The 22731-nt window shown below is 37.0% G+C and overlaps 1 protein-coding gene across 2 annotated transcripts in view; it reads left to right on the forward strand.

Annotated features, from left to right (window-relative positions):
* Nucleotides 1-22731, forward strand: part of CLTC (clathrin heavy chain) — a 70704-nt gene that overhangs the window by 27911 nt on the left and 20062 nt on the right. For both annotated transcript variants that reach the window (XM_036496157.2, XM_004590967.3), the window contains exons 4-16: nt 107-268; nt 3586-3699; nt 4098-4271; nt 7069-7266; nt 8451-8651; nt 12381-12533; nt 12619-12741; nt 13371-13508; nt 13611-13775; nt 13915-14095; nt 16110-16273; nt 20425-20550; nt 21129-21271. In XM_036496157.2, the coding sequence (XP_036352050.1) occupies nt 107-268; nt 3586-3699; nt 4098-4271; nt 7069-7266; nt 8451-8651; nt 12381-12533; nt 12619-12741; nt 13371-13508; nt 13611-13775; nt 13915-14095; nt 16110-16273; nt 20425-20550; nt 21129-21271 (2042 nt within the window). The remainder of the gene's footprint in view (nt 1-106; nt 269-3585; nt 3700-4097; nt 4272-7068; nt 7267-8450; nt 8652-12380; nt 12534-12618; nt 12742-13370; nt 13509-13610; nt 13776-13914; nt 14096-16109; nt 16274-20424; nt 20551-21128; nt 21272-22731) is intronic.

The raw sequence follows: 22731 nt of genomic DNA on the forward strand, positions 1-22731 counted from the left end.
AGATAAATGGAGACAAATTTTAAGATGCATAAAAACTGCAGAATAACAAAGAATAGTAAAGCATTCTAATGATTTCGCTAGTTGATGATTCTCTGGTCCTTTGTAGCAAAATCGTGTGGTGGGAGCTATGCAGCTATATTCTGTAGACAGAAAAGTGTCTCAGCCTATTGAAGGACATGCGGCTAGCTTTGCACAGTTTAAAATGGAAGGAAATGCTGAAGAATCAACGTTATTTTGTTTTGCAGTACGGGGTCAAGCTGGAGGGAAGGTAAGTATTATCTCTGGTAATTGTTTTTAAGAAGTCTGTTTTGGGGCTGGCACAGTGGCATAGTTAGTCTTAGCTCTGGCATTCCATATCGACCTTGGTTTGAGTCCTGGTTGTTCCACTTGTGATCCAGCTTCCTGCTAATACACCTGGGAGAGAGCGGAGAATAGCTGACATGCTTGGGCTCCTGCACCCATGTGGCAGATCTGAATTAAATTCCTGGCTTCAGGTTAGCCCAGCCCTGACTGTTGCAGCCACTATGTATGCAAACCAGCAATAAAAAATTCTCTGTATATGTACATGTTTGTCCACTTCTATTTATAATTCTGACTTCTAAATGAATTACTTTGGAACAGATCATGTCTTTTGCTGTTCATTCATTTAATTTCAAAATAATCTTTCCCTCTTTAATTTGTTTTCAATATTTAAATTTATGATTTGTTCTGCTTTTATTGATGCTTGTCTAAAACTAAACATTTTTTAAACATTGTTTCTATCAGCTGTTGATAGTCTTTGTATTTCCCAAAACCTTAAAGTTGATTTTTAACAATTTTTTGTTTATTTGAAAATCAAAATGACAGGAGAAACAAAGGGAGGAAAATTTTTCAGTTTATTTCCAAAATGCTGGGGTGGGTTTAGGTGGAATTCAGGAACCACAAACTCCCTCCTGATTTCCCATGTGAGTGGTAGGAATCCACTCAACCATTTGAACTGTATTCCATTTCTTTGCTAGACATATTAGCAGGAAACTTAATTGTAAGCATAGTAGGCAGGTACTGACCCTCTGATATGGGATACCGGAGTCCCATATGGCTACTTGATGTGCTGTGCCATGAAGCAGGTCCCATAAGTTGGTGTGCTCCAGCTTCACTCTGCATAAGCATCATTAATGTTGCTGAAACACATTTGTGTGGCATACATGTAGAGTGTCTGAATCAGTAAATGGCACCATAATCTGTATTTTGAAATTTTTAGTTATGGTTCTCAGCTCTTAGTTGTATGTTAGAATCACCCAGACAAATTGAGGTCCTTTGTATGTTGAGAGTTCTTAGTTGGAAGACAATAAAAACAATCTGGTTGTTTAGAGCATTAAAAAGATTTCCAAGCCAAGCTTGAAAGGTGAGAAAGAAGCAGAATAGTCAGCAGCCACGATTCCCTGGAAACAGTTGTGAAGAAATAGCTCCTGCCTCTTGGCTTCAGACTGGCCCAGGTATAGCCATTGTGACAGAGTAGGAAGTGAACCAGCAGAAGCAATATCTCTGCCTCTCCCTTTCTCTCCTTACCTTTTAAATAAATAAACCTTCAATAAGTCCTATTGGAAAAAAGCTTCAGTACTTTTTGGTAGTGTTCTTGAGCCCATTTAATATATGGTGTTCATTCTGTCTTTTGTAATCTAACGTAGCATTAGAAGAAAAAAATCATTTATTTAGTATAGCTGTCATTCCAATGAAAAATGAGACTAATACTCATATCTTACAGATCGAATTTTTTTTAAGGATTTATTTATTTTTTATTACAAAGTCTGACATACAGAGAGGAGGAGAGATAGAGAAGATATTCCATCCGATGATTCACTCCCCAAGTGAGCGCAACAGCTGAGCCGAAGTCGGGTCTCCCACGCGGGTGTAGGGTCCCAAAGCCTTGGGCTGTCTTCGACTGCTTTCCCCGGCCACAAGCAGGGAGCTGGATGGGAAGTGGAGCTGATGGGATTAGAACTGGCGCCCATATGGGATCCTGGGGCGTTCAAGGCTAGGACTTTAGCTGCTAGGCCACGGCACCGGTCCCAGATCGAATTTTTGTTTGAGTCCATCCTGACATGACGAAGGAGAACATATGGTAGTCGATTGTTGACATGTTTTATTTTTTCTTTTGGGGGAAAAAAAAACTTATTTATCTGTTTGAAAGGCAGAGTTACACAGAGAGACAGATCTTCCATCTGCTGATTACCTCCCAGGTGGCCAAAACAACTGGAGCTGTACTAGTCTGAAGCCAGGAACTGGGAGTTTGTTCTGAATCTCCCATGAGGGTACAGGGGCCTATGATTTGTGCCATCCTCGGCTGCTTTCCCAGGCACATCAGTGAGGAGCTGCATCAGATGGAGCAGCAGCACCCATTGGGTTTTATCCACTAAGCCAAAGTGCTTTACTTTTTCTTGCATGACCTATGGGCTGCTTTTTATAGTTTTTCCCAATGGTTATATCTTCTATAACACTGGTAAGGTAGAAGTATCAGTCATTGGCATGTTCATTTTTCACAATTTAGTAAATAATTTAAAAAAGGTTTATTTTTATTGGAAAGACAGATTTACAGAGAGGAGAGACAGAGATCTTTTGCTCCCTGGTTTACTCCCCCACATGGCCGGAAGTGAGCTGATACAAAGCCAGGATCCAGGAGCTTTTTCCAGGTCTCCCACGTGGGTGAAGGGTCCCAAGGCCTTGGGCAATCCTGAGCTGTTTTCCAAGGCCACCAATGGGAGCTGGATGGGAAGTAGAGCAGCGGGGACACAAACCAGCACCCTTATGAAATGCCAGCATTTAGAGGTGTAGGAATAGCCAGTAGAGCCATCAGACTGTCCCCCGTTTCCATGTATCATTTTCTTGTAAGTAGATTTAGGTATATAACTGTTCTATCTCCACAGTTTTCAGTGTGACTTTATAGTACACCTCCTAACTTCCTAGCCTTTCTATCTCAATATTCCTTTTTTTCTAATTTATTTTTCTTGGAAAGTAAGATACACAGAGACAGAGAGAAAGATCTTCCATCTACAGGTTCACTCCCCAAGTGACCACAACAACCGGAGCTGAGCCAATAGAAAGCCAGGAGCCAGGAGCTTCTTAATGGGTCTCACACATGGGTACAGGGTCCCAAGATCTTGGGGCATCCTCGACTGCTTTCCCAGGCCACAAGCAGGGAGCTGGAAGGGAAATGGAACAGCTGGGACACAAACAGGCACCCATATGGGATCTCAGGCATACAAGGCAAGAACTTTACCCACTAGGCTAACATGCCACTCCCTATCACATTATTCTTATAACTCTTGACAATCATTTATTCTCCATTTCTACAATTTCACTATTTCAAAATGTTTTGAATGGACTGTTATATTTAATGCCTTCTTGAGATTGATTTTTCCCCCTACTAAGCATAACATCTGAGAGCTTGCTCCAGTTTATTGCTAAGGAATATTCTGTGGTGTAGATTTGCTAGGTTTTTAGCGTTTACCTGTTGTATACGTATTGATTATTCATTTGGGACTTAAAAGTAAAACTGCTGTGGTGGGCTGCTTTTGGGATATGTTTAATCTATGTTCTTCTACGCAGTTACATATCATTGAAGTTGGCACACCTCCTACTGGAAACCAGCCGTTTCCAAAGAAGGCCGTGGATGTTTTCTTTCCTCCAGAAGCACAGAATGACTTTCCTGTTGCTATGCAGGTAATTTAAACAAAATAAATGGACTAAAATTTTTTTTAAGAGATTCTAAACACTACTAACCATTGATAAAATTTAAATGGTATATAATAGGATATTACTTATTCTAAGATAAAGCTTATTGTAAAAATTTGTAAAATAATGCCATGAGTTTTATCATTTTGTTATCCTACCTTGTTTAGAATTGTTTCTCTTGTATAAATTTCATTTATATTCTTTTGTATAACTTAGTGTCGCTCATATTTAGATGTGCTATAAAAATGAAGAAAACATTATTAGCTTTAAGTTCATATAAGGTTGTTGTCAGACATTTAGGATTACCTGTGAAATGGAATTGGACTAAAATATTTTTGCTTTCTGTTTGTAGAGTCTTTATTAAAGTATTGATCTTCTTTGTACAGATCAGTGAAAAGCATGATGTGGTATTCCTGATTACTAAATATGGTTACATCCATCTTTATGATCTTGAAACTGGTACCTGCATCTACATGAATAGAATCAGTGGAGAAACAATCTTTGTTACTGCACCACATGAAGCCACAGCTGGAATAATTGGAGTAAACAGAAAGGGACAAGTAAGAAAACCTGATGCAATACATACTATTGTCATTTTGCGGTTTTACTTATTGCCATTAGCCTTTTTTCTTTATGCATTCGGTAACATTGGATATCAGAAACTGTTACATTTGTGAAGTTGAAGAGTATTGAGAAAATGTACGTCATAAGAGACAATAAATGCGAAGTAGGATGAACAAGTTTAGCCATTTCCTGTGCCTGAGGAATGAAATTAATAAACTTATAATTGGGATTTAAAAAAAAATTTTTTTGCCTGTTGTTCAGACAAAAAAGAAACTAAGATGATCAGTATGTGAATATGCTTTATTGTGGTAACTATTTTACTGTATATGTGTCCTGTAACATTTTATGAACTTGAAATAGTCACAGTGAAGTTTATTTTTAAAAAAACAGGAGAAAATAATACATACTTAAAAATATAGCAGCGTATGACTACAGTTTAATCCTGTCTCACAGAGAGACTGTTAGGCATATAATCATGGCTATGGGTATACACTTCTTTAATGTCAAAACATGTGACTCTTCATGGAAAGAAACTATTAGGGTCAAAGATTTCATACCATGCAGTATGCCATCTACTGAGTTTGTGCCAAATACTCAAAACGGCAGGAACTGGGCCTGACTCAATCCAGGAGACCAGAGCTCAGTTCAGGTTCCCTATGCAAGTGGCAGGAACCCAGCTCCTGGAGCCATCATCTGTAGCTTCCCAGGAAGCTGGAATTGGACGTAGAGCTGGGGCTAAAATCCAGGCACTCTGCTGTGGATGAGGCATCCCAGGCAATTTTTTTTTTTTTTTTTTAGATTTTATTTTTATTACAAAGTCAGATATACTGAGAGGAGGAGAGAGAGAGGAAGTGGAGCTGCCGGGATTAGAACCAGCGGCCATATGGGATCAAGGCGAGGACCTTAGCCACTAGGCCACGCTGCCAAGCCCTCCCAGGCAATTTCTTAGCCACTGCACCAAACATTGTATTTTTTACAGGGATTTTCTTCTAATGTGTACATGACAAATATCAATATAGAGAAAAAGAGTTCTACCTGTATCCCTTTGCTAACTCTTTAAATATTACTAAGTATTTAATGGTAAGAAGTGGTATGTTACAGGGCCTATATGGAGAGTATGGGAGGTTACTAAGTTAGATAGGAAAAATATTAACTATGTTACATTTGTTGTATCTTCTCACTGCTTACCAAGTGGTTCTTTTTCTATATTTTGTTAGTATTTTGCTGTAATGAAAAATAAGAGGTATGTATTTTTTCAGAAAATGGCAAAAATTTACAAAAGTTCCCCTCCACCTGGTTTTCCTGGACAGTAAGCAAAGGAAGTAGATAATGATTTTTTTTCTCTCCATAATTAGTTTTATTGAAAAGTATGTGTGAAGAAGCAATTCCTCTGGGAAAATAGCATTTTTCCTGCCCATCTATCCCCATGGTTTTCTTCAGAACTAGTTAGGTGCTCCTTCTGAATTAAAGTGTCATTCTGAATTAAAGTGGATATGTATGTCATTCGTTACTTGTCATTAAGAAAGGGGCTAATCTTTGTTTAAATTCGTAGTACTAATTAGTGTCTGGCACAAAAGTAGTTATAAAAATTATTGTGCTGGACTGACATTGTGCCGTTGCCCATAAAGCCACTGGCTGCTCTGCTTCAGTTCAGTTCCCTGCTAATGTACCTCGCAAAGCAGTGGGTGATTGCCTAAGTGCTTGTGCTCTTGCACCCTTGTGGGAGGCCTAATGGAACTGGTGTCTACTGGCTTCAGACAAGCAGAGAGGCTGGCCTAAGCTTTGGAAATTGTGTTGTGACCAGTAGAAAGGATCTTAAAGGTTTAACTTGTTTCCATTTTTCCTGAAAGAAGTAGTATAGGACAGGCAGAGCAAACTATTACCTCATCTCATCTTTTTACTGAGTTCTCATACTTTTAAATTCTTGCTCATATTGGGACAGAAGTTTTTTATTTCTTGAACAAATACCAATTGCTTTGTACTAAACATTGTTGCAAGTAATAACAGTTGAAGCAAGCAGGCCCCCTTTCCTCATGTGGCATAGTAACTGAGGAGGAGATGACCTATTGCAGTAGTCTGAGATGTGCTGGTGGGAATGTAAGTAATTTATAAGCTGGGGTATATGACAAAGGGGAGAAAGAGTGATAGCTGGAATGAAGGGAAGGACTCCCTTTCTCCAGGCTAAAGGAGCAGTAGTTCAGTTTTTGTGGTAAGCAAGGCAGCCTTCTGTAGCCAGGAGTTTTATGGAAGATTGAGGGTGATCATTCTTCAAGTAGAAATTCTTTGTATTTATTTGACGCATGCATTCTGTTAAGCACCTAAGAAATATAGGAAGTGTATATGCTGACCTTTGATTCTAAATGTATTTAAACTGCTGAAAAATTCTTTTTTGAAAAAATCCCTAAATTAAAAATCAAGATTGCATTCCCCAAGAATGTGTAAGGCTTGCTAGATTGTCTTTCAGAGCTCAGTTAAGTGACGCTCTTAATCTCTGATTTTGGCAATATTAAGAATAAATAGATGATATTAAAATGGAGTTTGGGCAGTATTATTTTATTTGTTTTACCAGAAGGTGATGTATTAGGAACACCCGAAAGTATTTTGGCATCCCATAGCTCAATCTTTTTGTTTCCCTGTTTAAAAATTTTTTTATTACTTTTTTTAATGGCAGCAAGAAGAGCAGCTGTCAGAACTTCACAATTTGATTACATATGTGACTCAGTATTCATCTGTTTTAAACAGGTTTGATATCACATCCAGATGAACTCATTGCAGCTATTCTATAAATTGTAGGTTCTATCAGTGTGTGTAGAAGAAGAAAACATCATTCCCTACATCACCAATGTCCTACAGAATCCTGACTTGGCTCTAAGAATGGCTGTGCGTAACAACCTGGCCGGTGCTGAAGAACTCTTTGCTCGGAAATTTAACGCTCTTTTCGCCCAGGGGAATTACTCGGAGGCAGCTAAGGTGGCTGCTAATGCACCAAAGGTGAGCAGCTTTGATAATGAAGCTTTCATGTTCATGTTCTCTGTTTAATACTCTAAAAGTAGAGCCAATTTCCACAGATAAACCATTTTTTTTTTGAAGATTTATTTTCATTAGAAAGTCAGATATACAGAGAGGAGGAGAGACAGAAAGGAAGATCTTCTGTCTGATGATTCACTCCCCAAGTGAGCACAACGGCCGGTGCTGCGCTGATCCAAACCAGGGAACCAGGAACCTCTCTTCCGGGTCTCCCACGCGGGTGCAGGGTCCCAATGCATTGGGCCGTCCTCGACTGCTTTCCCAGGCCACAAGCAGGGAGCTGGATGGGAAGTGGAGCTGCCGGGATTAGAACCGGTGCCCATATGTGATCCTGGGGCTTTCAAGGCAAGGACTTTAGCCACTAGGCCACACTGCCAGGCCCAAGAAATCCTTTTTATGTTTTGTGTTCCTTTTGAAGAGTATGACAGTTACTTCTTAGTGCCTCTATATTGAATTAATTATTTTTTCTATACTCCAGAATTACTTTGATTAGCTAATATATTTGATCAATTTTTTATAGTTTGCTTCAAAAATAATTTTTTTAAAAGTTTATTGGGAAGATGAAATACAGACAGATCTGGGCCAGAGCAAATATCTGGGAACTCAGTCCAGGTCACCCATTGGGTGACAGGGACCCAGTTGCTTGCATTTCAAGATGCTCACTGCAGGAAGCTGGAATTGGAGGTGGAGCTGGGACAATAAACCCAGCTCCTCTGATAAAAAATTTTATCATATCAAGCAGTCTTTGAAGCACTTTTACTAATTGTCACATTTTTTCTTTATTTTTAGTTTTATAATTGTCACGTTTATTATTACTTTATAAAACTCATGTTGTGAAAAGATCTAGTGAGGTTTGGCTTATTTAGAAACAATAATGTTTGGTTACTTACATTTAATGCTTTCGGACTTCATAAATGAAAGCTACTGATTTTTACTTCCAAAAACTCTAGGTTAAATAGTTCCTGTCCAATTTATCATAGATAAGAGTGCAAAATATGACTGAGTCTTTTTTCGACATTTTGTAGGCTTGAAATTGGGTGTTAATAGATCAGCACATGCCTTAGGGATTGACCCAAATGATCTGTGGGAGAAATTAGTGTAATATTTGGTTTGCTTTTGAGGAAGCTTAACATTTATCCTTCTTAAAGGGAATCTTGCGTACTCCAGACACCATTCGTCGGTTCCAGAGTGTCCCAGCCCAGCCAGGTCAGACTTCTCCTCTGCTTCAGTACTTTGGAATCCTTCTGGATCAGGGACAGCTGAACAAATATGAATCATTAGAACTGTGTAGGCCTGTACTTCAACAAGGGCGGAAACAGCTTTTGGAGAAATGGTTAAAAGAAGATAAGGTACGTTAATTTGTATTGACATAATTTTGCTTTGTTTCAGTTAGATACCATGTTACCAAGCAAAAAATTGTTTAACTTACACCAGAATGTCCTCATCTGTTCTTTAGTATTTATTAAAAAAAATAGCACAACAGCATTTATTGGGATACTGATAGTGCAAGCAGTACCTTAATGCAGTGTACCGCAGCACTGGGCTTAGAATTCAGGATTCCTGGTCGGAGATTAAAAGCACAAAATAAAAAGCAATTTGCAGTCATTTTACTTTAGAAAAAACTTGTCATGAGATGGCTTCCTTCGGTATATATTTATATTTGTTAGTGTTAAGGAACTCTCATTTGGACATAGGAATATATTCTTTACAAAAAAAAAAATCTTTCTTAAAGATAGTTTATTTTTATTGGGAAAGGCAGATTTACAGGCAGAAGGAGAGACAGCAAGAGGTGTCCCTTCTAGGTCACTTCCCCAGTGACCACAATGGCCAGAACTGAGCTAACCTGAAGCTAGGAGCCACAGGCTTCTTCTTGGTCTCTCGTATAGGTACAGGATCTGAAGGACTTGGGCTATCCTTCAGTGTTTTCCCAGGCCACAAGCAGAGAAGTGGATTGCAAGTGGAGCAGCCAGGACACAAATCAGCACCTACACGGGATGCTAGCACTAACTACTGGCCTCAGAAATGTGTTCTTTTCTTTCTTTCTTTCTTTTTGGGTTTTTTGTTTTGTTTTGTTTTCTTTATGTTTTATTGGAAAGTCAGATATACAAAGAGGAGGAGAGACAGAGCAGAAGATCTTCCATCTGTTGATTCACTCCCCAAAGTGGCTGCAACGGCTGGAGCTGAACCAATCTGAAGCCAGGAACCTCTTCTGATTCTCCCACATGGGTGCAGGGTCCTAAGGCTTTGGACTGTGTTTGACTAGTTTCTCAGGCCACAAGCAGGGAGCTGGATGGGAAGCAGGGCCACCAGGATTAGAACTAGAGGCCATAAGGAACCCCTAGCACATGCACGGCAAGGATTTTAGCCAGTAAGCTACTACTCCAGGCCCAGGAATATATTCTTTTTTTTTTTCCCCAAGATTTTATTTATTTTATTACAAAGTCAGATATACAGAGAGGAGGAGAGACAGAGAGGAAGATCTTCCGTCTGATGATTCACTCCCCAAGTGAGCACAATAACGTGCTGCGCTGATCCAAACCCGGGAACCAGGAACCTCTCTTCCAGGTCTCCCATACAGGTACAGGGTCCCAAGGCTTTGGGCTGTCCTTGACTGCTTTCCCAGGCCACAAGCAGGGAGCTGGATGGGAAGTGGAGCTACCGGGATTAGAACCGGCTTCCATATGGGATCCCGGGGCATTCAAGGCAAGGACGTTTAGCCGCTAGACCATGGCGCCGGGCCTAGGAATATATTCTTTTGTTTTTTTTTTTAACATCTTTTTTTTAATTATATTTTTGACAATCTTTACGTAGTTAGTTACGGTAAAAAGGTTCAAGGGCTATAGGGAAGTGGGTAAGACTATTATTTCCATATTGTTTTCTTCATGTATCTGAGATAAAGGAGGATATTTAGGGAGAAGTCCCACCCAGTTTTCCAACGACCTCATTGTGCTGGGAGTGGTGAGACTCACAGCGATTCATAACTGGTGAACTATCAAAACCACTTAAGCAAGTATCTCAGAGCATGCCCCACATCCGGACTTGGGGTAGGTGGGAAACCAGGAATATATTCTTAACCTCTCATTTTCTATACTTGAGATACACATTACTTCTCCCTGTAGCTCTAAGTGTGATTTCTTTTAATATTTCCAATGTCTTCAGAATTGCAATATTTATTGCTGGTAATCCATGTTTGGATATGCAAATAAAGCATGCTGTATGAAATTTTGTATAATGTATGTTGTATCAGCACTGTGCATTAACAGTGAAATAGTTATTTCACAAAATGTTAATTGGTGTTACAGGGAAAATGTTCAACTTGCTTTATTTGAAATTAATTGAAACATGAAACTTTAAAAATATCAACTGGCTTTTTTTCGCTGTAGGATTTCTCTGTCTTCAGTTGTGACTTACTAGTTTCTCTTCATACATTCCATGTTATGGTGCCATAATAAATCATGTTATTCCTTACATGGAATAGTAAAATTGTAGATGTTGCTCATTTGTAAGGCAGTGAACAGTTTAAATGATCCATCAATGTTGTTTTTGTTTTTCTTTACGATTTATTTATTTGAAAGGCAGATTTACAGAGAAAAGGATGGGCAGAGAAAAAGATGTCTCTGTTGATTCATTCTGCAAGAGGCCACAATGGCCAGAGTCTGTCCAAAGCCAGAAAGGATCCAGGCTCCTTTTCTGGGTCTCCCATGTGGGTGTAGGAAGACTTTGAGCTATCCTCCTCTACCTTTCCTTGCCATAAACAGGGAGCTGGATGGGAAGTGGAGCAGCTTGGACACCCATGTGGGATCTCGGCACTTGAACTGGGAGAATTAACCAGTTGAGTTGTTATGTCAGGCCCATCAATGTTGTTGCTTTCATATTGCCATTTTTTAATGCCTTTTTGCATATTTGTAGTATTGAATTACTGTATTTTATGACATTGTAAAGAACTGAAACAGCAGTGTTTCAAACACTGAGTAGTGAGTAACAGTGTTGTTAGAACCTTCAGCATTAGTGTATGCTGAAAATATATTTACATTGTTAATTCTAACCCTCATTTATTGACCCAGCTTCTGGAATCTTACAGGATACTGGATGATAGCTGTTCAGAATTAGGATGCTGGGACAAGACTTTGTTCCAAAGAATTAATACTAACCTCCTGAGCAATTACAGAGCCAGTGTTTGAGATCTGTCCTTATGATTTGAGATAAAGGAGGATGGGAAGAGCCAAGTAGCTGGTGTTACCTGTATAACAGAACGAAAGATTTTGGGTATCATTGACGGTTTTTGATCAGTCATTATGGGGGATCTTTGTGTGTTAAAAAAAAAAAGAGATATTGATTGTTCATTAGTGAACATGTTCAGTAAAGTTGTAAAGTCTTACAGAACTTCTTTAGGCAAAAAATGCAGAAATAAGAGCTTGCTCTGAAGTAGCTTAAGTGTAGAAAATCAAGTCATTTGTAAAGAGGAGCTCTGTTAGGAGGCGGATTTCTAAATTGGGCAGCTGATTGACTAAGACAACTTGAATGGTAAAGAGAAAGTTATCTATATGCCACCTAAATTCCTAAAGTTTTTGTGTTTGATCCTGTGAAATTGGAGTGTCCTGGCTTTACCTTAAATCTAGAAAGCCAGATTTCTCAGACATATGGGTTACAACTTAGTTGAATAATAGGCATTACAATAAGTGTGTGGATTCCGTTGGTGTCAGAATTTTCATTTGATAACATTAACTAAAAAATTATTTTGGGAAATTTGGATCATGTGTTTATGTTGAGATAATGTTGGATGTACAAGATTCCAGTTTAAATAAGGTACATGCGTTAATAAGATAATTGATATCTGTAAACATACACTCTTAGTGAGCTTTTTAATCTATTTAAGGTGAATATGAGAATTCTTCTGAGACAATGTTGTGAATACAAGGTTGAGTCTTTACCACCCAAAATTCCTGCATATTTGTAATGTAATTTGAGAAATTAATTAAGTGCCTGTCATGTTAACTATTATTTATAGGGAGGTAGTATTAGTCACTCATTTATAAAATAGTTCATGAATCACTAAATTATCTCTTTCTTTTGGACAGCTGGAGTGTTCTGAAGAACTGGGCGATCTTGTGAAATCTGTGGACCCTACATTGGCACTTAGTGTGTACCTAAGGGCTAATGTCCCAAATAAAGTCATTCAGTGCTTTGCAGAAACAGGTCAAGTTCAGAAGATTGTCTTATATGCTAAGAAAGTGAGTTCTGTACAACAATTAAAGTATTTAAAGATTATTAAAAATGATTTTTGCAATAAGGCTTAACTCTTTTGTCTATTTATAGGTTGGCTATACCCCAGACTGGATCTTTTTGCTGAGAAATGTCATGCGTATAAGTCCAGATCAGGGGCAGCAATTTGCACAGATGTTGGTGCAGGATGAAGAGCCTCTTGCTGATATCACACAGGTAATGGCATTAGATGCACTGTAGAAGTTGACTGAAGTATCGAGTTGGGGGATTTGACTTTTAAACAATTTTGGAGAAGATTGGTTGAACTTTCACTTCGCAGAAATCAGATCTATGTCTACTTGTACAAGTGTCTTACATAAATGCAAGCTGGGGAAAAATTGACAGTGTGAGGCTGTCTGTATACTGTTCAGAAACATATAAAACGTACTCTTGAGGTTTATATGTATTTTTAAGTGAAAAATAGATAGGAATGATAAAGCCCAGGATACTGGCTATTGCTGGGTGAGGGGGGCTTACAGAAGAGATGCATATAGGAAGTGTATCAGAATTACTGTTTATTTTTTGTGTGTTTTTATAAGTTCATAAAAACTTTAAAAATCAATTTGATTGTGTTTTCTCTTATCTGTTGAAATATTTTGTTGTTTTTTTTTTCTTAAAGTATTGAGTTCTCCAGACGACAAAAATGTATTATTCAAAATGTGACATGATGTTCAAATGAAATTCTGTAAATCTGTTATTTGGCTTTAAAATTTTGGAGATACCAGAAGAGATCATGCATAATTTCATTAGCATGATATTAATGCCATCTTAAAATAGTTACTGTGATTTCTGTTTTTTTTTTTTAGATTGTGGATGTATTTATGGAGTACAATCTCATTCAGCAATGTACTGCATTTTTGCTTGATGCTCTGAAGAACAACCGCCCATCTGAAGGTCCTTTACAGACTCGATTGCTTGAGATGAATCTCATGCATGCACCTCAAGTATGCAATTTTATGCCTTTCACGTGTTTGCTGCAGCAGTGTTTTCCAGTTACGCGGAGTTTTGAAGATGGATATCACATAAACTCCTCTGTCGTTTTATAGGTTGCAGATGCTATCCTAGGAAATCAGATGTTCACGCATTATGACCGAGCTCATATTGCTCAGTTGTGTGAAAAGGCTGGCTTGCTGCAGCGTGCACTGGAACACTTCACTGATCTGTATGATATAAAGCGTGCAGTTGTTCACACTCATCTGCTTAACCCTGAGGTATTTCAGTTTTCTCGCCTAAAAATCAGTTTTAAATTTCCAACTTATTGAAAATCTTTCGGTGGGACTAGATGACAGTAATTTCATAACTCCATGAGGCTGAACGTTATTTATTTTATTCATTTGTTTTGTCCTCTAGTGGTTAGTGAATTACTTTGGATCCTTATCAGTAGAAGACTCCCTGGAATGTCTCAGAGCCATGCTGTCTGCTAATATTCGTCAGAATCTGCAAATCTGTGTTCAGGTGGCTTCTAAGTATCATGAGCAACTGTCAACTCAATCTCTGATTGAACTTTTTGAATCATTCAAGAGTTTTGAAGGTAATTAGGGGTTTGAGATTCTTTTTGTTTTCGTTTTTGAAGACTTAACTTATTTAAAAGGCAGAGTTGGGGGTGTGGGGAAGATATGGAGAAGCCTTCCAGCTATTGCTTTACTCCACAAGTGACCACAGTGGCTGGGGCTGGCCCAGGATGAAGCCAGGAGCCAGGAATTGCATGTGGGTTTCCCACACATGTGCGGGGGCCCAAGCATCGAGACAGTCCTGCACTGTTTTCCAGGTGTATTAGCATGGAGCTGGGTTGGAAGTGCAGCATCTGGGATGTAAACTGAAACTCATAAGGGATCCTAGCATCACAGGCTGCAACTTACCCTACTGTGCACAATGCTGTCCCAAATTTGTGAATTTTCAAAGAATTTTAAATATCCAAGAAGAGCCTGATGATCAGATTGTTAGAAATTATCTTTCCAGTAACTGGTGTGTTGGCTTAACAGGCTAATCCTTTGCCTACAAGTGCTGTCATATGATACAGGCCCTGGTTCCTGTCCTGGCTGCCCCAGTTCTGATCCAGCTCCCTGCTTTGTGGTCTAGGATGGCTGTAGTCTTTGAGCTCGTGCCCCTACAGTGGGAGACCCGGAAGAAGCTCCAGGCTCCCAGTTTTGTATCAGTTCAGCTGTGACCATTGCTGCTATTTGGGGAGTGAACAAACTCCTTGGTGTTTTACAGTTGAATTGAAGGCAGAATTTTCAGAGAAAATAATGTATGGTTTTATGTTAGTTTATGAGAAGACAAATGACCAAGTGTAATTATCTTTGCTTATATAGACTGTTGTAAGGACAAATAATTCTGCCCAGGAACATCTTGTGACTGTGTAGCAGAGCTCAGCCTTTGCACTGTTGTCACTGGAAGCTGAGTACTTTTTGTATGGGGGTTGTTGTAAGTAGGATCTTAACAGTTTTGTTGGCTTCTACCCGGTAGCATCAGTTCAACCAGTTTGACAGAAATGCGTAAAGACATTTCCAGATGTCACTTGGGAGGAAAATTCCCTGACACCCATTTTGTGCGGCGTACATCATTGGTGACTCTTTATTTGTACGCTAAACTCTGGTCCCTACTTGATCTTTTTGTTGTAACAGTAGCACAAGTCCTCCTCTAGACAGAAGGGGATAAAGGATTCTGCATTCACTTTCTAAATTTCTAATTTCAGTTTCAGGATGTGAACTTTCCACTAAATTTACTCTCTTGTATATAGTGACTACCAACTACGTAGAGCTATTTAAATGTAATATATTAATATAATCAAATTATATGAAATGTATGCTTTCTGCAGTTAATTTTGCTTTGTATCAGGTGCTCTATAACCACATGTAGTTATTGGCTACTATATTAGACACCACAGAGAAAATTTTCATCACTGCAGAAACCTTTATTTGAAAGTACTTGATTAAATTCTTTTCAAACCACTTTTATGTATTTCCTGTTAACTGCATTTGGAAAAATATCTAAAGCAGGAGACTTCATTTAAAATTTCTTATTGAATTAGATGTGATAATTACCTTCCTTCTAAAGTTATGATTTATTGGAATGACTATTGCATTAGTTAGTGTTTTTACTGAGTTTTTCCTTTTATGTTTGTTTATTTGAAATGTGGAGTTATAGAAAGAGAGGGAGACAGCTTCCATCTTCTGGTTCACTCCCCAAATGGCCGCAACTGGGTCAGGCCAAAGCCAGGAGCTTCTTCTGCATCTCCGATGTGGATGCAGGGACCCAAGCACCTGAATCATTTTCCTCTGCCTTTCCAGGCACATTAGCAGAGAGCTGGATTAGAACATTTGGGACTTGGAATTGGTGCTCATGTGGGATGCAGGCATCATAGCTAGCAGCCAAACTTTCCACTTCACAATGCCAGGCCCCTCACTGGGCTTTATAAAAAACTAATTTACTCCAGTATCTGACAGTATTAAGCAAGCAGTGTTTTTTAATTGTGTGGATGTTTTTCAGTTTTGGTGTTTTCAACAGTACACCTATGTTTAATTTTGATTATTTATTTCTTTAAGGTCTCTTTTATTTTCTGGGATCCATTGTTAACTTTAGCCAGGACCCAGATGTGCACTTTAAGTACATTCAAGCAGCTTGCAAGACTGGGCAGATCAAAGAAGTAGAAAGAATCTGCAGAGAAAGCAACTGCTACGATCCTGAGCGAGTCAAAAATTTTCTCAAGGTAAATGTTTTTGAGTAATGTGTTCTCTGGTTAGGTTGAAGATCAGCAGTTCTGTAGGATTTCAATTGCACTTTTAAAATATGAGATTTTTTAACATTCTTAGATTGTGTATGGCATTATTTCTTCTAAATTTTGTGGTTTTCTTTGAAATGGGGAAGGAAATTGGTAAGTAATACTTGGAAATAACCATCTGGTTAAACGAAGAAAAAAAATAGTATAAAGATAATCTCCAGTTATGCTTGTTGTCATTATTAAGTATCATTTAAGCTTGCTTAATCTTATTAAGTGACCCTTTGCATCATTTTGAGGAGCCTCTGTTGTAGGCAAAGGGGTCTTTTGTCTAAAGGATAAGAGTTTCTGTTGTTAAATATGTTAAATATGTTAAAGCATTGTGTTTGCTTCGGCACCACATATACTAGAAACTAAAACATTAATCCTGTATAATTCATAATGTATAGGTGCAGTGAAATCAGCTCATGTTTGTGAACTATGAGTTGTTACAGAGAAATAAGCATTGACTGTGAGGAATAAGCAGTGAATTTTGTTTAATGTCTAACTTAGCTTTATGTTCTTACCTACAAGTTACTTTGTGAAGAAAATAACACTTTAATGGTGGCAACTACCTATATAAAATTGCAATTTGTTTCTTTTTTGTTTTCTGGAGTTATTTGAACTTGAAAACCAAAACAGAATGTTTTCTTTTTTTTTTTTTTTTGAGAGAGAGAAAGAGACAGAATGCTGACTCACTGTGTAAATTACTATACTGGCTGGGCCAGACCAAAGCCAGGAATTTGGACAGTCCAGGTCTTCCATGTGAATGGCAGTAACCCCGTTACTTGAACCATCATTGTGGTCTTCTAGGATCTATATTGGTTGGAAGCTTTGCCAGGTATCAAACCTAGGTTTTCTAATGCCAGACAGTGCTGTCTTGGCCAATAGACTAAGTACCTACCTTATGGATGTGTGTGTGTGTGTACACCCACTAAGAAACTATCATCTGGAAATAACGTGCATTTTTGTTTGCAAATTGGCTTTTTGAAGAATTTACTACCTTTAATGGTTCTAGTGGCTTTATAATGTCTTGACCATCATGAATTTTCTGGGTAACTTGGCTGATATGTACTTTGATCCAAAAGCTTTGGTTGTTGGGGGAAAAACCCTCCAAATGAGAAATATTTCTCTATGCTTGGCTAGTGTACCTATGACACTAGTTAACTTCCTCTTTTGCATAACTTTACTGTTTTGCTTTAAAAAAAAAATACAGATTCTTAGCTGATTTATCTTTGTTTCTATTAAGTTTTTAGCTTTTATACTTCAGTTACAATTTCTTTAGTCTTGGATCTTTCGTATTTGAGTTGTATGTATGTAAAGCAGAAACTTACTGGTTTATTATGATACTCTTAATATTGAGGAAAAAATCCTTTGGATACTAGAATGTTCTTGCCATGCATTGTCTATCACATAGCATCTAAGCAATGAAGATTCCTCTTCACATTTGTGGATTAGGTACAAGTTTGAAATATATTAGGTGAGCTTTTGAGCTAGTCCCACCTGTCTTGAATTCTGTTTCTTTGAATTATTCATCATTTATTCTTTCAGTATATGTCTAGTTAATATTTCAGGAAAGTTAACTGATCTGCCTCAGTTTCTTCTGTCATAAATTGTGTTTAACAAGTACCTTGTGTACTTGCGATATTTCAGTGGTAACCATTATTAATAAGCTGTTTTGATGGCTTTTGATAATACAGTGGACTTGTCTATATTTTTTTTCCTATACGGTCCTTTTGTGTCTTTTTGGTTTTAAGTTGTTCCTGATTCTTCGAACGAATATTAAGTCTGAATTAAGGAAGAATCTAGTATCTTGTGTTTAAATAACCTAAGACCTCTACTGATGCTCTTGTTTTCATTAATTTCTTACTCAGAATGAATATAGAAAGCCATTTACTTAGTTATCTGTTGATCTCTAGTAGTAGCTGCAGTGCTGCTTAATAATTGCCTTTGTTAAAGGTAATTTTTAGGTATTAGTGAATTATAATTGGCAGTATATGTAAACTTTGTTGATCATGATGTATCTTTCTGAAACTAATCTTCAGTATCTGAATGCCAGTCATGTACTAACCTCAAGGGATACAAAAACAAAATGATGAAGCGTTGTCATTTAAGCATCATTTGAATCCTGCCCTAAGCTTCTGGAATTGCAATTCTTTGTTCACAGTGTGGAACTGGTCTTGAGACTCATGTTTTGCCCCTTGTTACCTTTGATCTTGTTGTTAATATTCTTTCGCTGCTGGTTTTGCTTCAGCCACTGATGCCTTAATTTCCACAACCCCTTCCTGCCCCAAGACTTTGCTTATGCCCTGGGCAACTTTTCTCTCATACCTTCATACCTTCTTTACATTTCTGCTAAGATGTCATAGGAGGGATGTCTCAAGTTATCTTATAGAAAATAGAACTGTTACCTTCTCACCTTCCTGTTCTCTTGCCTTTTATTGAACAACTGTCATAGTAGACATTGTCTCTTCTGTTAGATCATATGTCCCTTGAGGGAATGGACACTGCTTACTTTTTGGTCCCTGCTATATCTTCACTGCTAAGAATGGGCTCTGGTATATAGGTATTCAATAAAAATTTGTTAAATGGACAAATTCATGTTTAAGAAAACCTCTGAATGTGTCTACCTAATTTCAATTTGGGCTTAAAATATTTAACTGTTATAACTAAAGACTGCATAACCATTCAGTAAAAAATTTACAATGTTAATATTACTTTCATGTCTCAAACCATGTTGCACATGTAGATAGTCAAGAAAATATCCTGGATTTAACTATTTTTTTCAGATTTTCTGTTGGAATGCAGTTTGTCATCATTGTTCCAGTTGTCATAAATACCCATACGTGTGAATATAATTATTAATGATAAATTACTTAAAAGAATGCTTTTCCCTTAAGTGATAAAATAATATATTTTATGTGTATATCAGACAATAAGGAAAAAAACCAATGTGCTGTTTTATCAATTATTTGATATTCATTAGTTGGAAAAACTTGCCACATTGAAGTTTTTAGCATAGCAAACTGCAGACTTTTTTTCTAGAAAGGATTGTAGCAGCTTGTAGTACAGAGTTTCCACAATATTGAACAAATATTGGTTTAGATTTTCTTTAATATGAAAAATCTGAAGCTGGACTTAATTTCAGATTTACAGCTGTTTTTAAAATTGAGCATAGCTCAGATATTTTTTGCTCAGTTTTCTGCCATGAAAACATCATTGACTAATATTCATGTATTAATTTTAATTCGGTGTCTTTATGAATCTTTAAGAATCATTTTATTCTAATCTGGGCTGTCATTGGGAAAAGTCCTGTTCTTAGTTCTTTTACCTTAGTAGGCTGGTATAGAGGAATCATTTCTTGAGAAATACTGTCCTGTGTATAAATGAATTCCTGATGGAAACTGTTGTTTTTTGTGCTGTGCGTTATGTCTGTGGAATGTAACAGGACTTGTATCAGGTAAATGCCCAGTACAGGTTTTACCTATCTGTTTGTAACATCTTCTGTGTCAGTCTATGAGTAGGATTGTAGTTTGATATTTGTAATTGTAAAAGCAATTGTTTCTTTAAAGTGCTTTTTTTTTCCTGGCTTTTCTCTTACATAGCAATGTATGCTATATTTAATTCATGCCATTATCCTCATGCTGTTCCTAACTGGCTTTGTTTATATTTGATATTAAAAGCTGACTATAGATTGGAAATGGGGAGGGGAGAAAAGAAATTTTTAGTCTGAAAGAAATATGAGTTACTTATGCCATATTTCTGGCATTGTGGCTCTAGTTACTAATTTACCACTAAATTTACTTGAAATGTTGTTATACCAGTCCTGATGCAGTGATTTTATAACCGGAGTGGTACTGGTAGCTCACAATTTTTTTTATTACTTTTTGATAAAAAGCATATGTGAGCAGGACTTAACTTTTCTGCATGAATCTTTATTATGCAACAAAAATGTAAGGAGAATGGGTTGTGCACACTTGGGTTTTGGGACAAGCTTCTGTGAGCCTCTCCCTATAGAATAGCACAAATTTTCATAGTTTACGTAAGTTTTATACCTCATACAAGCAGAAATTAAGGCTTCTTTATATTTGTTCTTTTTCTAGGAAGCAAAACTAACAGATCAGTTACCACTTATCATTGTGTGTGATCGATTTGACTTTGTGCATGATTTGGTGCTTTACTTATACAGAAATAATCTTCAAAAGTATATAGAGATATATGTACAGAAGGTAAGTAGCATTTAGATCATTTAAAGATAGACTCTTGGGTTTTATTCTTACATTCCAAGAATTTTATCTTTTGAATATCTTGTGCCCAATAACAGTGGTTTGCTATAATAGCTTTAAAAATTGTTCTTTCCCAATAGAATCTTCTTTTTTATTAAAATTAACTTGAAGGTCAAGTATGTAAAGTATTTCAGCAACTGCTGTTGCTGAAAAAGATGCATGACCTCGGAACTTGAAGATACTGTATAAAGGCCTTGAACTATCCTGTAGGTATGAGGAACTTTTCCTTCTAGCTATGGAAGTACTCCAGACAAGACAGTATTCCGTTCTCATTCTTTGTAACTTCCTTGGACATATTTATTGTTAGGAACAATGTCTAGGGTAACAAGTCTCACCAGCCAGCAGGGAAGATCAGTATATGTGCTTCTGGTATTTATTGTATACTGTTGTAACCTGAGTTTCCTGCTGAATTCCCATGTCTGGTTGCAAATTTGGTTGTTTTACTGATGCTAAAAGCTAAAGGAAATGAATTTTAATTTTTAAAACTCCTCTTTTATTTGTGCCCCTCTTTTTGACCATAGGTGAACCCAAGTCGACTTCCTGTAGTTATTGGAGGATTACTTGATGTTGACTGCTCTGAGGATGTCATTAAAAACTTGATTCTTGTTGTAAGAGGTCAATTCTCTACTGATGAGCTTGTTGCTGAGGTCGAAAAAAGAAACAGGTGTAGTACTGTTTTAATCTTAGTTATTAGGATAAATGAGTAGTCTTTCTTGGTATAAATAACAACAAAATACAGTGGATCAGTTACCTCATAGTTCCTCAGTAGTGCATGGAGAATAGTTCCCTAGAGATACCTAACTTCAGTGGCTAGTTGATAATACCTGAAAAGAATGTTTCCTGAAATACTATAGCTGTGATGTAGAAAATATGTTAACCTAGTTGATCACTGTTTTCTATGTTTATAATTTTAGCTATGTAGATTGGTTTAATGTTAACTATTATAATAAGCTTCTATAAAAGATAGGCATAATAATAGTATATTTAATAACTATGTTTGCTGATAATGTGTGTTTTTCAGCCTGAGAGGGAAAGGAATTTCTTATGCCACTTTGGGTCTAACTCACAGTTAATTTGCAATACCTTATGTGGTATGAATTATGAATTTCCAGTAATATGGTAGAACATAGAATAAAGCCGTTTAAAATTTGTAAGACATATTTTGTTTTAGCTAAACTTTGAGAAATGCTGATACAGGAAAAGAGATTGCTAGGTTAGTATTACAGTGGCATGTTAGACTAGCTATATGAAAGAATATCAAGAAAATTTAATTGGTTTAATTATAACTGAAATTGGTGTAGATAGCCTAATAATAGTATTCAGAGTTTGTAATATGTTTCGAACATGGATTTATGTATAGTAGATTTACATTATAATACAGACTTAGAAGTTTGAGCCTGGTTTCTGGTGATTTTAGGTCATGATAATTTAACATTTAGAAACAGATTGAATTGTGTTATGTTTAGTACATGAGAAAATTTTGCATATTTCAAACAGATAATAATTTGGTCAATAAATATTGAATAATGTTAGTAAGCTCAGGTTATCTAACTCATTCATCTAGACATAGCTAATCTTCATACTTTGAGCTGACAAATCATGCCTTGTACATGTCATCGTAGCTTGATTTTTGCTTTTATAAAAAAAGTCAGTGCCCATAGTGAGAATGTTTGTAACAACTATATGAATTTCATAGCCAAAGTAATGAAACATGGTTTTACTCTTGCTATTTTTAAATGTTTTAAACAATGAATTAAGGAAGCATGATTATCAGGATCATAGGAATATAAGCTATATGTTAGCAAATTCATATCATTTGGTGACATGATAACTATAACTATTAAAACTGGAATTTCTGAAGCTACCAGCATGTATTCTCAACATAGCTTTAGGGTACTATATCCCCTTCAGCTGTCAGTAATGCTATATGTTAACTGTGTTAAATTTGAAAGAAGCCTCAGGTAATTTGGCCTGTATAATAACCACATCCCCATCGTACCACTAAAATAATTTTTTCTAAATTCTGTATGTTTTGTATAACATTAAAAGAGGAACATCTTCTAATCTAATTTATTTGAAAGGCAGAGTTACAGAGAAGAAGGGAGAGATCTTCTATCAGTTGAT

This window comes from Ochotona princeps, chromosome 17 (assembly GCF_030435755.1).
Source record: "Ochotona princeps isolate mOchPri1 chromosome 17, mOchPri1.hap1, whole genome shotgun sequence".
NCBI lineage: Eukaryota > Metazoa > Chordata > Mammalia > Lagomorpha > Ochotonidae > Ochotona > Ochotona princeps.